The 14,389-nt window shown below is 43.5% G+C and overlaps 2 protein-coding genes across 2 annotated transcripts in view; one reads left to right on the forward strand and one right to left on the reverse strand.

Annotated features, from left to right (window-relative positions):
* The window catches only part of T265_14728 (hypothetical protein), a gene marked incomplete at both ends in the record, with an annotated part of 80,143 nt that extends 67,220 nt beyond the window's left edge, over positions 1 to 12,923 (reverse strand). The window contains one exon of the mRNA XM_009174971.1: positions 12,621 to 12,923. Coding sequence (XP_009173235.1) covers positions 12,621 to 12,923 — 303 coding nt within the window. The remainder of the gene's footprint in view (positions 1 to 12,620) is intronic.
* The window catches only part of T265_14727 (hypothetical protein), a gene marked incomplete at both ends in the record, with an annotated part of 104,103 nt that overhangs the window by 88,583 nt on the left and 1,131 nt on the right, over positions 1 to 14,389 (forward strand). The gene's annotated exons all lie outside the window — the stretch shown is intronic.

Here is a 14,389-nt window from a genome sequence, read left to right on the forward strand (position 1 = left end):
ATTGTCACAGAAATTGACAGAACACAGTATTCCCCGGACACATTGGCAAAAAATTACAAAGACAATGGGAAGATATAGATTTAGAATGATGATCATCATCGAGCATTCGTAAGCAAACGTGTTATTTAAAATGAAACTGCTGGATGTTTTGCAGTGTTTCTTCAGAAGGACTGTATTAATTACATATCATATTGAGACCCGCCATGAGCGGGGACAGTAGCTAGATACCGTTGAGACTTCAACAGATCGGAAGCAGAAACTATACCATTAATAATAAACTTTATTTATTCTGTGTGATTGTTTCATTATTTATGCAAAAGAACAATCAACTTGCTCTCCAGAATACAAAGTGTTACTCGGATCCACCGAAATCAGCAGTGCGGAAGTAAAAGTTAGCAAAAGTAAATATGTGTATCTACTTTAAAAGGGGTATTCCAGCAACCAAAAATACCAGGGGAAGGAACGGGGCTCACAAGCAGTATCCACTGGTACACCAGTAGAAATCTTGAGCTGAGGGAAATTATTAGAAACACGGTCAGCTTGATCACGGCGATTGCTTGTGGATTTTATGACAACAAAACCAACCTTCTTAAACAAAGTACACAGCTCACGCGCTGCAGAGCCTCCGGATAAGAGAGACGTACGAAAACTGCACGCTTACACTATTGAACTTATATCCTCGGAATTGTAATTCGGCTTTTCTCCTCGTCATTGTCCGTACTATATATCTATCAGATTCGGCAACATGCATCTATTGCCGAAACCTTCATTTCTATTGCTATTTATGTACATTGTGTCTCCAAAACACGCACGCAATTCTTCTCTTCAGTCATGCTCGTCAAGCCGCTAACGACGAGCCCGGAATCCCACACTGCACTACTCTGGCATCAGGTGATGCTGACGCAGAGGCTCGTTGTATTTACGGCGCCGGAGTTGCACTCGGCCCCAAGGCGCCGTACTCAGCTGAATTGGAGTAAACAGTCACCTTTGAGCTGTGTAGTTGTCTAGCTCAATTGAGAATTACGCAGGTCGATGCAGTCAACGGTGTTTATTTGTCATATCATCTGACGTTCCAAGAGATAGCAGTTCTGAGACTGGGAACAATGCGTTTTATCGTGACCTGTCACGACTGCTCCAGTTGGCAAGAAGGACGGATATAGTGATCCTGGCGCGTGATATGAATGCCCGAGTTGGGAGAGCGTATAGTTATGTGGCCGATTTGGAGCCTATTCTGAGCGTACGGATAATAGAGTGCGACATCTACACTTGTGTGTAGATCATCGTCTGTTCCTGACTAGCACCAACTTCCAACACAAACGCACACGCAAAGGTAATTAGAGGCCACATACCACAAGACATTCGTGGACTCAATAGGACCATACGACTATCAGTTAGTAATGGAAGGCCTCAGTTGAAGATTGTCGTTCCTTCTAGGGTACGCACTGGGCTTTGATCGCACCATCGTGCAGGCTCGCTGAGCACTTCGCTCTCTGCCCTAAATAGGCGTACCGGAACAGAGCAACTCTGTTCACCGAATTCGACAGGCTTCATTACCTAAAGATCATTGAGCTGATCTATCTAGAAAGTGACTGGAAACGCACAGTTATGTGGGTGACGAAGATTGCTTGGAGGTTGAATGGAGGAGAGTTAAATGAACAATGCGCTCGGCTTCCAGAACTGTTGGTCTAACAAATCTAACTCGACTCAATGAACGCTGGACACCTTCAAGATCGGCAGATGTAGTTTCGAGCACAAAGGTCATAGCGGCAGCTAGCAACTATCTTGCCGCACTCAGATCCCTCAAACACCGCTTAATCAGGAGCTCAAAGAATGACAGAGAGGGCTAATGGATTTCGGAGGTTCACTAGATGGAGAAGGCTTTCGCTGCATAGGACATCCGCACCCTGTTTCACCTGGTCTGATCAATGGGTGAAATGAGACAATATGCAAATGTCAGAACAGCAGTTTACTCCCTTAATCGGCGGTGGGCCGAGCGCTTCAAAAAACAGTTCACCATGCCTCTTTTAACACAACGCTGAAAGAACCATGCGGACGCAAATATAAGCTTGACATCAACTCATCATAAATACTGAATTCCTGCGTAAGTTTCGAATACAGGAGGGTAATAAGGCACCTGTCCCGGTTGGTTTACATCCCGAGTTCTTCAAAGAAGGTAAGAAGTTACAGGTAAACAGTTTGACATCCATGCTGCCGGAGACTTGGAACGAAAACAGAATACCGGCCCAATGGAGCTCCTCGACCATCATACCAGTCTTCAAAAAAGAAGCAAGAACGTCATATGCAAACCATCGTGGTATCCGCTTCGTATCCATCCCACCCAAAGGGATCCCAGGCATTATTTTGCGTAGCTTGATGGATTGTCGGGAGAGAGGAATTTGCGAAAATCAAGCTGAGTTTTGCACTGGAAAGGATGCATCGACCATATCTTTATCCTGGCACAAATTCTTAAAGCGCACCACTTTTTAGACGTCCCACGTTGGTCGCCTTTTTAGACTTGAAGGCCGCTGTTGATTCTGTGCCCCTTCTAAATTTCTCCACATTGTGAGGATACTGTATGCGAACTTTTTCGAGCACGTGTGAGTATACGCGAAGCTCTTGCCTGCGTCCATCACGTTCACTGGTGTAGGACAAGGCTGTCGTCTTCTTCGGCTTCCTCTTAGACTTTGTTATTGATGGTAGGACAAGGCTGTCCTCTTCTTCGGCTTCCTCTTAGACTTTGTTATTGATGTACCGTTTGAAATGGCTTTTCCTTCGTGTGAAAACTCGGGAGTCAAAATGTTACAACGATGTTCCCTTAGACATTGCGTATGCGGGCAATATTGCCCCCCCTGATTCTGATCACCAAAAAATGCAAACCATATAAGATGAATTAGGTAACTCTGTACCACAGTTTGGCATGCGCTTCACACATGTTGTAGTGTGTGGTTTTGCTACAAACAAAACAAAAATTTGTGGCTGCAGGTGAGCCAATCGACGCCGTAAGTAAATTTGTTTGTTTGTGTGGCCGTATAAGTTCCAGTGGACTGACTGGAGATGAGATTATTTGTTGAATCAGAAGGGCTAGTGCGAATCTATTGCCAAACACCGACACCTATGAAGCCCACGTGATGTAAGCTTGTCCGTCTAATAGTTTTTACACTGCGATGGTGCGATTCACACTCCTCAGCGAGCAGGAGACATACGGGAAATGTCAGTCGGTCATCGACGTCTGCGAATTAATGGTTAGGTTTGGTGGTGAAATCGGAAGGAGGGCTCTCCTGCGATAGATGAATTACTCACGTTTCATAGGTTGCGCTGGTTGGAACATATACTCCGCATGCCCTCAGAGAGTTGGCCTCAGAGAGCTTTTTTTCGTAGCCCTGTGTCCAATAGAGATGATCGAGAGGCGGACAGTGCAATACCCGACACGGAAGTACGGAAACACTAACCAGTAAACGTAAACGGGTGGGCAACTCTCGCTTCCCCGGATGTGGAGGCCACCAGTGTTTAATAACATTGGTGAAAATGGCTCACTCGCGCGATCATGCATCATACCTGTTGCCTTGAACGTGACGCTATCCAATTCCGGATGAAATTGAACATGCCTTCGCCATAAAGCGAGGGTATATATGGCCCGTTTTTCGGTGATCAACCCCGCTGGAACTAACGTGCCTACGGTATACGGTTTATAGCTGATAAATAGATTGTCTGCTTGATTTGCAACATAAATGCTGCTGGAATGTGCGTAAACCAACCCAGTATAATAGTGTTGCGAAGCACACTATTTCGACAATGAGTCCCAAATTGAAGCGCAACTGGAAACAACACAATTTCTCACATGGATTATAAGTGCGCCAAGTATGCAGTTGGCCTCCAAGGTGTTATTGACGTTTTTCTCAGGGTTAATATGAGAACTTGGCTTTACGAACAAACCTGACCCTATGGTGGTGATTCCAGAATCTTGTAGTCCGAATATTTTGTTTATAGCATTGGATTCATCAACTTGCATCACTTGAAAGCTTTGGAATCTTGATGTTGTGAGCGTTGGTTAGTTTGGCTCATTTGACCGCCGAAGGTAACCAATAAAATCGAGATAGGTACCTAGTTTGGGCGAAAGTTATTCAGATCGATAGTGGAACCCACTTTATATCAACTACGGAAACCTCTCCGGACAAGCCGTTGCGTATTAGGTCCTCTTTGTGTTTGGTTTTCATGATAAATGAGATCCAGGGTTTCCGGTGCATTTCTGTATAAGCTACCTTGATTTCACTTTGCAGTAAATTATGGAAAATGATTCCGCCAATGACATTCTCGCGTTTGATTTGGTTTTACAACGAAAACAATGCTTCTGCTTTTGGTGGCCTAAGGAGGAAATCACATTTAGCATGTACTTTGGAGTAAGTATTAACTGGAGATTTTAATCAGTGTTCCATTCTACAACATGTGCTAACTGATAAGCGTACAACTGCATGCAGTTTTTTTGCGATAGTTCACTCTAGGTCGTTAGACCCCTTTGGGGACCTACATGACTACAATTTGTTGAGCGTGCTTCCTTGTGTGGCGGAGTGACTTTCCTATGTAAATTGAGAGGGGACTCATGTAAAAAAATTTCGAATATTTTCATATTAGTCGTGAGTTCATGCGGTACCAAAAATACTAACCAAAAACTTCGTCAAAACGGTGCCACTGATCAGCGAATGCCGATGGAACAAACTGCCTGACCACGGAGGTGATTATGACACTTTCATTAACCAAAATCTTTTGTGAATTAAAGCCGGCTCCATGTTAGGCCACGTATGCAGCTTAAAAGCTGGTCTAATTAAAAATCAAATTAACGTGGAATTTACCAGTCGGATTCACCTACCAATGGCTTTGATCTGGCAAGTGCTATTTGGCAACCCATGGTCATCTAACGTAATTTGAACAGGCTTGGTGGACATATTTAGAAATAAAAGTTCATAAAACATCCAAGACTGCAATCGTGTTGCCAGTGTGCTACATGCCACAAATTAGGTAAATATAACTGCGCATGCGGTGGACATCCCTGCCTCTTCATGCAACAGAGGCATATCTGAATGTCCATATTACGCCGTTTCAGACACCCTAACCGCAAGCAAGTTAAAAGGTAATCTAAACACAATATACAATGCCTGTCTCAAACGATATCCTCCGAGTTCAAATGTTGAGGAAGTAGTTCTGGACGATCCCCGCTATTGATAGGAAAACGATTTTTGATGTGTTCTGTCAAGGAATTGTTACAGTCATGACCTATTCGGAACCAGTTGCAATAATGCATCTTGGTTTCTCCCGCTCACCACCATCACCTATCGTTGATATGTGGAAGTAGCAAGTTACTTAATTATCCCTTATGTGTTTGAATCTGCAAAATTTATGTAAGTACAGTTGCATTGGATCAGTTGAGTGCCAGGGTGCCAAGTATTTTGACATGCATTAAATATTAAACTGGTCTTGATTTAAAGGCCAGAGTTATTAAAGTTCGGAAGCGGCAGCCAGGCAATTGCATTTGTGCTCCCTCAAAGACGACCGTGACGAAATAGCGGCTAAGTGAAAGAAACGACCCATACAGATGCATTCTGCTAGTCACTGGAGATCAAGTTCATGGAGCCCTAATTAACCATTGCGAAGATCTTTGTTGGGATGAATAAGGCGTGTGTATTGCATGATGTTTCCTCTTGCGTCAACACTATGCTCAAAATAATTGCGCCGATCAGAAAAGCAAGTGCCTTGTTTGGTTTCCGTGTTAATAGTTTTGCCAGGTAAACCACACCCTCGTGTGGATAAACTCAAGTGTTGCACAGTTATATCAGGTTTTTCTAGTCAAAGCCCAAGACGAAGAAAGAATCGCGAGAATATATTAGCCACATAAAATCGTTTGTTTTTCCATCGCTGGTGTAAAGTTAAAAAGGTAGCAATATTCGACGTCGTTTGCTCACTGTGATTTCGACCTTCAACTAACTATCGCTCCTCGTCTTTTGACTCTAGAGCGGGCAACTGCCTGCAACACACCACGCAAATTAAATCAAAAACAATACCCGGACGTCTGTTTTGATTATTTTCCACTGCTTTCATGGTTTTCTGTGATTCATTTCAATTTCTGTTTCTATATTCTGCGTTACTGAACTAAAAACATCTCTTTGTTTTTTCACCTACTAGATTTATTACTTTGCCCCGTACTTGGTCTCCAAAATGTCAAATAATGTCTTTATCCTGAGTACTAGAGCCAAGTGAACCTCTAGTAATTGCAACCGATAACGTGGGAGTATTGGTGATATTTCAGTACTAGTGTGGGAACCTTGAGGAGGAACTCATTTTATGTATATTGAAACATTTGCGATAGTCAAAATGAATAGATGTGGATATAATCTGGCGTTGCCCCGCAATCGCAGCACATCATTCAGTGAATGACGCCATTTCAACCATACGACTCGATCCGCGACTCTCAACCAAAATCTTTTTTGCTAATGGAAATTTTGCATAAAACGTACGTAACAAAGTGCTTCCATATTTCAGCTTTCTAATGGAGCAAAATACCTGAGAGCGAAGGTTGGATCTCAGTCACGTATGGGTGAGTATTCGTGTAAACCGCTGATCCTATAAACATTCCTCTACATAGAATGTAACTGAGGCGTTCTGCTGCCGCGTGAAATGGCCATTCACTAACGTTGAGTAGACCCAGTGAAAAGTGAATTTCCATGATTCCATTTGAAGAGAGTTAAGTTTCAAAATACACAGAAAATTCATTTATACCATATGATTCATGAAACACTTCCACTCACGAATTCATGGTGACACCAAAATGTAACACTAATCCCTATTGTTTATTTAGAATTCCGAATGCCGAAGTTACCGTAATACTTAGGTTATCCAGCCATAGGTTTTACTTATACAAAGTACCAAACAAAATTTAGCGCAAACTTCCTGGTGTCCAGATATATTTGTGACCTCAAATACCTCATTTCTTGTTTCAAGTTGGACCAAATCACTCTGAAACAAACGAACCGTTGGTGGTCAAACGCGGTACATACTCCACAGACTTAGAGTCGTTGAATTTGGTACAGTTGAAAATTGAGCTTCATTTAAGATGGATGCGAAAATCTGTGCAGCATCTGACGAGTTATGTGTCACTCTAGCGTAATTACTGGTATCAGCCGGCTCCTTTGACATAAACTTAAACAAGGGCGGTCCAGTCACCATCATGGTGCGTACACTAGTCATGTTTGCGAAAGCTGAACGACTTATTCGCTAGTCATGATGAATCACACGACCAATGAGTGTCGTGTGTAACCAACTGCGCAACATGTGTGACCTCATCAAAACACGTTTGTCCATCAGGGGCGTACCACGAATCAGTTGGCCATCCGCTGTGTTACAATCCACTTGTATATTCATGCATCACTAGTAGTCCAGTTCTTTAAGCCGAAGAGTCGCTTGAACTTCTACAATCTGGGAACTAACGGTAGTAAAAATCTCTGAAGTCCCTTAATTGCACAAACGTAAAGTTTATCCTATTGGATGACCTGGACTCATATTGCACTGAGAGACGAAATCATATTTGAAATGCACTTTGACTGACCAACAGCATCGCCAAACCAAATTAAGTTAAAAATTCACACCATTTTTCTGTTAGCGTGTCCGATGAATACTGATGTATTTTTAGTGCTCTCATTGGTATGTTTAACGCGGTATTTCAGCGTTCACGAAGCTTTCATTTGAAAAAAGATGGATACGCACAGTTTTGTCACGAATAAAGGACTCGTGACCGCTTTTCGGACCAACCGGGGAAGAGTCTTGATTTATTATGTGTCAAATTACATTGTCACATATCGAATAGCAGAACTCTTCCAACCGGTAAGTAAGTTGTGTATTTAAATGCATTTACATGCACGGTAGTAATGAAAACAGCGGAATATCTTCCTGCTGAAAACAAATGCACCTTTCATCGTCAAATACTGCAGGGCAGGTAGAGTCACCTTGTGCTGGCATTTGTTGGAAAGTTATTGTCTAATATGAGAGCATGACTAAGGGAATTTGAAAATCATACTTCAGCAATTGGCTTATCTCGGTCCTTGTTGCAATCACTATAAATATGAGACGTTAGAAGACAAAAGGACTAAAGATTTCAATTTTTTAGTGTACTTCAAACAAGCGGTTGTACACTCCACAACCTCAGTTGGATTACATTACGATGCAACCTGCTGCGTCAAATGGTCCACTGTACTGTATCCAGCTTTCCTACATTCGTACCTTCTCATGATATTCGCTTGGCCAGTCCTGCCAGCCTCTTTGACATCACGGTTTGCATCTTCTTTGAGGCCAGCAATTTATCAGTTCCGGTTAAACAAATATTTCACATGAGCTTATATTCCAACGTGTGGCATCCCATTACTACAACACTCGTGCAGTAATAAAACAGTATTCTATGGGCACGCTGCGCATCCAAGTACAGGCAAATTATCACCATCATCCCAGTATGGATCTGGTCAGCAGGATGTCCTGTGGGTGTCTAGCTGGGAAAGCTAACACTGCTCTCTGTATTCCAAACACAGAAACAATGGTGATGCCCCAACTTCCAACTAACCTACTTTACCTGATCCGATGGTACGTTGTTGCAGTTTCTTCTTCTAGTTGCACCATATCTTAATCCACATTAATTACTGCGTGCATCGCCGAAGGTACATACACAACGCTTTAATCCTTAACGTCGTTGACGGCCAGATGTTTCGTGAATTCATCACATGAAAGGGCCTATTTTATTGGCTGTGTAAGCTTCAGCAAAGCTGTAACCTGTGCTTTCGCGGCTAATTTGAATGCGCATGTTCCCCAACCGTTTATAATTTGGCTGACCAGGATATGGCGGTTAATACAGTCTTGTTTTCTAGTCCAACACATGAGTGATATTCAATTAGTAAACGTTTCTGCTGACATGGAGTCACAAAATTCTAGTGCAAATGCAGCTCTCCACTGAAACAGCTTCGAAATGATGCTGCATTTCGATTACTCTCAGCCACACTTACGTCCTAATTGGCGTTCATTATTAAACGAGTGTTAACTGGTCAAATTATAGCCGACTTTCTCGGGTTGCTGAACGCTGAAGTTGATATAGCATTACGCATCTCTGTGGTGACAGCTAACAACGTCCACGTAATATGCACATAACATAATTGTTTCTGATGTTACGTGGCCATGCCTGCGTGCGGTTGTTTCGGTTGACAGCATGAATCAGCATGGTTTTGTTGGACAGAAAATATATCTACTAAGGAGAGATATGAATCGCTTCCCGGCGTACGACAAATATTACGGGGGTATCATGAGTCAGAATTCTACGTTGGATGTGACAGTTGGTTTTAGCAAAATAAACAAACATGCGTTGCATGACAGTAATTGTGCACGTATGTGCATTTACGCGTTGAATTTTTTAGGTTCCGATAGCACTGGCCTAAACCGGCTGTCATCGGCTTCCTCTGTATTAGTTTTCACACCGTTCATGGTTACCAAATCTAGGTGCACTCTACGGTGATTGTACACTGGCGTGTTGGCCTGGTCTCCGTTGTACCCTGAAACGAGTTACTTATTTCACGGTACAAGGGCGTGTACACTGGTGGTACACTGGTTTGTTGACCTGGTTTTCGTTGTACCGTGAAACAAGTAACCCTAAATTTGTGAAGCGCACAAGAATTTCGATTTTTTTCACAACGATATCTTGATGGACATCTGTTTCTCGAAATTTGATTTAGAATTGATTCCGCACTGTTTGATGTGAGCAGATGTGAGCACAGTGGCTTCTAGCGTGTCGTCCTACATAACTGAATAACGAAGTTAAACCTAAAACCTTATTTCATGATTATGATTCGTTGATAGTGTCCGTATAACAATTTTGTATCGCAGCATACATTTCACGTAGTACTTGGCTATCCGATGATTACACGCGGTTCAGATTCCAGTCACATTTATATTTGCGATTCGGCTGCACTTGCACAGTTTCTTCGTAATGTCGTTTACGTGCAATAACGCAACTTAGAGGTAGACTTGCGCAAACAGTGTTGTCAGAAGGAGTTATTCATGCCATACATGTTCCTCAGGGTCCACGAACAACGGTACAGTAAACCAAATACTAAATCAATTCAGCAGCCTCTGTTGCTACATTTAACTTATTTTGACTTTGGCAGACAGCCACAATTCTTCACACATCGGATTAGATAATATGTTTATCCTACTGCCGATGAAGTCAGCTTATTTTGGCACACCCAGTTTGTTAGCGTACGCATTTTCATTGGCAGCATAACCTGAAGTAATAAGTTTGAGAAGTTAGTCAGGTATTGGACGAATTTTGCTCGCCCGTATCATGGTTACTACTGAGCTCTACGCCTCTGTAACCAGTTATAATTTTTTTGAAAGTTTTTGAAAACCATTAATTTTGAGTGAAACACTGGTGTTTTCCTGAATGTCGGACATGCATTATTTTCAGCCGTTCCCACGTTTGCTTGCCCTAAAACATTCCGCGCAACTGAAACATTGAGAAATCGTAGGATAAAAGCAAAACTCTTCTCTGGTGGAAGCCCAAAGTGTTTCCTGCACTCAAAATGAAACAAGCATTTCCGGGTTGTTCTTTAAGACGCAAAGTAATCAAAGTGCATGCAAGGATTTTTGTTTGGCAATACTTGAACCTGTCCTCTATGTGCGTGCCAGCTGCTTTTTTTAGAAGTAGATGTTTGACGCGCATTTCTAGTAGGACATCAAGTATCCTAATTACCAAAACTTGATAGACGGCGATGCTCTGTAGAACACACTTCTGAACTCCGCGAACTCCAACCACGAAACGATGCTAGTCAAAATGCTTGGCGGCTCAACAAATTGTGGCTGTTCGCCTTCAGGTTCCGGAGGAAGTTCACAGTGCTTATAGAGGAATGTCCCAAAGCGCGTCTCCAAATTGACGATTGCTCTCTGATCTATGTGCCATTGTTTATATGGTAAAGATAGATGGGTCTGAGACTTCAGGAACACATTGTTGACACCGTCTCGGGTTTCAAAGATTGCTCTACCGCTCAAAAAATTATAAAAAACGCGAATGCTTTGTTAACGGGGCGCACGCTGGTAAACCATGTTTTCAGTTTACATTCATCAACATGCTCAAAGCACTGTAGTGCATGCAGAACAACCGGGAAAGGAACAAATGGATTTCACCTGCGGATGCGAGAAACAAAATGCTGACAAACATGTTACCCAAAACACCCAATACAAGTAAGTACACTGTACTGATTCTCATATTGTCGTTCGCTTTTTGTTTTCACTGGCTTGATCACAGACGTAAAGTGAGAATGTTAGCGATGAATGCGAAATTGTTGCAGGGGAGTATGAACTAAAAGGGAGAACGTCTCAATTGAAGTCATGTCCTCAATATTTTCAGTCAGATAAGATAAACCCTAACCTATGTAGGAATTTTTGATATGGAAACAAGCGTGAAAAAGCCAAAACCGAAGGAAAGACAATGGTAAACGTTCTTCAAGGCACGATAAACCATAGCACGGTCTAGATTCGCAAATCAGGCACGAAGCGTCCGTCATGATGAATCTAGTGCGAGAATCAGTGGCATATGCCTCAGTTTCCACCTTCTGCACTTTTCTTGTCATGTGTAAGGCAGGAAGCCTCTTGCTCTACCCTCACTCTTTTCGTTTTTTATGCCCACTACCGTCAAATCTTAACGGTCTGATTCTGCTCAATGTTATCTCAAAAAAACGCATAGCAACTGTGCTTCCGTTCTTGTGCCAGTTCAGAAGTGACCACGCCCACATCAGACAATGCCCACCTCTTTTGCGTCTGTCCCTTTTCTTAAACCCTCTGCGCCCACAATCCCCGCCAGTCATACTTTCATTCTTACTACAACGTTATAATCAACCTAAAGGTCTGCCACGCACAAGTTACGAATAAAGATTTTTTGTTATTATCATCATGTATCGTAAGTACGCAGAGAGCCCACAATGGCAGGCAAACTTGAGTCATTGAGGTTGACCTTAGGAAGTCCCATTCCAATAACATGCCTGGGGGAAAGCAGATCCCCCGTTAAGAGATGACCAACGGTTGCGAGTAAAAAGGAGCTTTTCCATGTGTCCTCCACGTCGCGTCGGGATCGTTGCACTCAGCCTTGGGATACCAAGTTCCCCATGTTGTTTACTGGTGTAGATGTAGCTGATCGGGGTGTCCTTCTGTAGACGTAATCAGCCACAAATAGATTGAGTGTGTTTTGTTGGACTTGGCCGTGCAGCAGCAAGTATGTCAGCCTCGGTTTCAGGAAGCTCCTCTTGATCTCTGTTCGTTGACGTGGCTTCAACGGCAAACGCGTCATCTCATCCAGCAGTTTGAGCAGGTGATGTCGGTGGTTGAAGGCCCTTTTCCCGCTGAAAGTAAAGGGATGTTCAAATATGGCACAGGACTCAGAGTAGTAATTGGCTCCTTGGCGAAGCAAAATGGTTCGACGGAGACTTCTCTGGCCCGATTTTTCACGGTCCCTACAAAGCACCACTGCTTTCGTCTCCCAGGCGCTTTCAACTTGACCGTAAAAGCCTCAAGCTTCTTCTAAAGCCGAGCCTCATCTATGCACAAACTACCAACTCGTCAGGAAAGGTTAAAACATCTGATAGCATATCATGGAACTGCTTTCTCAGTTGCGGCATTGACAGCTCGGAAACGTCATCCATTGTCATGATGAATAATAATGGGAGGTTATCTCCTTGCCTCACACCTCTTTGAGAATGAACCTCGGAATTTTGGAACACTTCTCCGGCATTCTCACAGGATTGTGCAGCATTTCGAACATGAGGGGACGGAGCTCCAAACGCCTCTGCAGATCTGTCGATTGTGACATGCGAAACCGAATCGAACGCTTTCGAGATAACAACAAACTCCAAGCTGAGGTTAGAAGCAGAAGCTGAAAAGTCACTAAGCAGAGGATGTAACACGATGTAGCTTCCAAACTCCCGTTTAGATGTAGAAATGCAAACGAGAATGAGAGCAGTTGCAATTTATTACCCCATTATTCAGTAAGCAAGGCGACGGACGAGAATGGAAAACACGGTAATCCGTAGCAGTTGATCCGATGAATTCGGATTTGGGACAGCCGGAAACTGGGTAGTACGGGCATAGATGTGAGGGACAGCTCCTTGATAATAAGAGTTGGTTGAAGCACAGTTAGCACGTTACAATTAAACCGACGGGTCATCTTGAGGTGTGAGCATGTTCAGACCTGGGGACGAATTGGCTATTGAACGAATCGTACGGCTGACTTCCTCTCCTGCAATGGGCTCGATCAAGCTCCAATCCGATGATAATACTACGCTACTTGGCCGGCTCTTCACGTGTTTTGGAGCTGGGAGCAGCTGTTCCCAATACTGGTCAACGTCCAGTGGTAGGCTGCACCCTTGTACAGATCCCTCCATGATCCATCGAGCACAGCAGACGCTGCATCCTTCCGTTTATGGTGGTGTATGGTCTAGATATCGGCATAGTTGCCCCGGTGGATCTGCTTTCGGTTGACCGGGGTCCGATGGGCTAACCGGCGATGGCGTCGCGATACTACATTTCAGGGGTATGGGAATATCCTGGAGGCTTGGAGGTCCAGAAGCAACAGGACTTGCTCCGATGTCATGATGCTAACCTGCAACCTCTAGGCAAATACCAGAATATCAACACTAAGAAACGAAATGGCAGAATGAGATTTCAAACGTGACACGACGCAATCCACGGCTTGTTTAAACCAGACGCTGTAGTCATTGGCTTCCGATGAATAGGCAGGCATTTGACAGATAGTTTGGTCAGGTTTATCAGATGATACTTTGTCCTGTTTCGCTCGCCAGTTAAGTACTTATAACCTGGTTTTGATGCTGATAGCCCATCAACCCGCAAACAGTGCGGGTTTCGTGCCACAAGACAGATATAAAATTTTAGCCAGGCGCAAGAACGATTGTGACTCTTGTTTGGACCATCAGATACCAGAATACGTCACTCGATCAACCTTATCTGCATTATGCTGGATAACTATGCGTGACTTGGGCCATTCGTCAGAAAAATGCGGGAACAATCAGCACAGGCCATTTTGGTGGCTATGTATGTACTATCGCTTTAATTTTCGTGAACTACCAAGCTACCAAGCCTGTCTTCCATTTGCAAAGCCTGCCACATTTCTCAAACGTGAGCCCCATGAGTCTCTCCTGTGTACTGGTTGGAACTGGTGCGGCGGTGCCAGATGATCTGTAGCATTCATTGCCGAGAGTGACCGGCATATTGAATCCAAACATTGTGGTTAGCCCCTTCTGGAGTTTCTTAACTCTTAGCTCGTGTTATGGAACGCTTAACCCAAGCCAAGGACGAAGGACAC

Source organism: Opisthorchis viverrini (genome assembly GCF_000715545.1).
Source record: "Opisthorchis viverrini unplaced genomic scaffold opera_v5_254, whole genome shotgun sequence".
Classification (NCBI taxonomy): Eukaryota; Metazoa; Platyhelminthes; class Trematoda; order Opisthorchiida; family Opisthorchiidae; genus Opisthorchis; species Opisthorchis viverrini.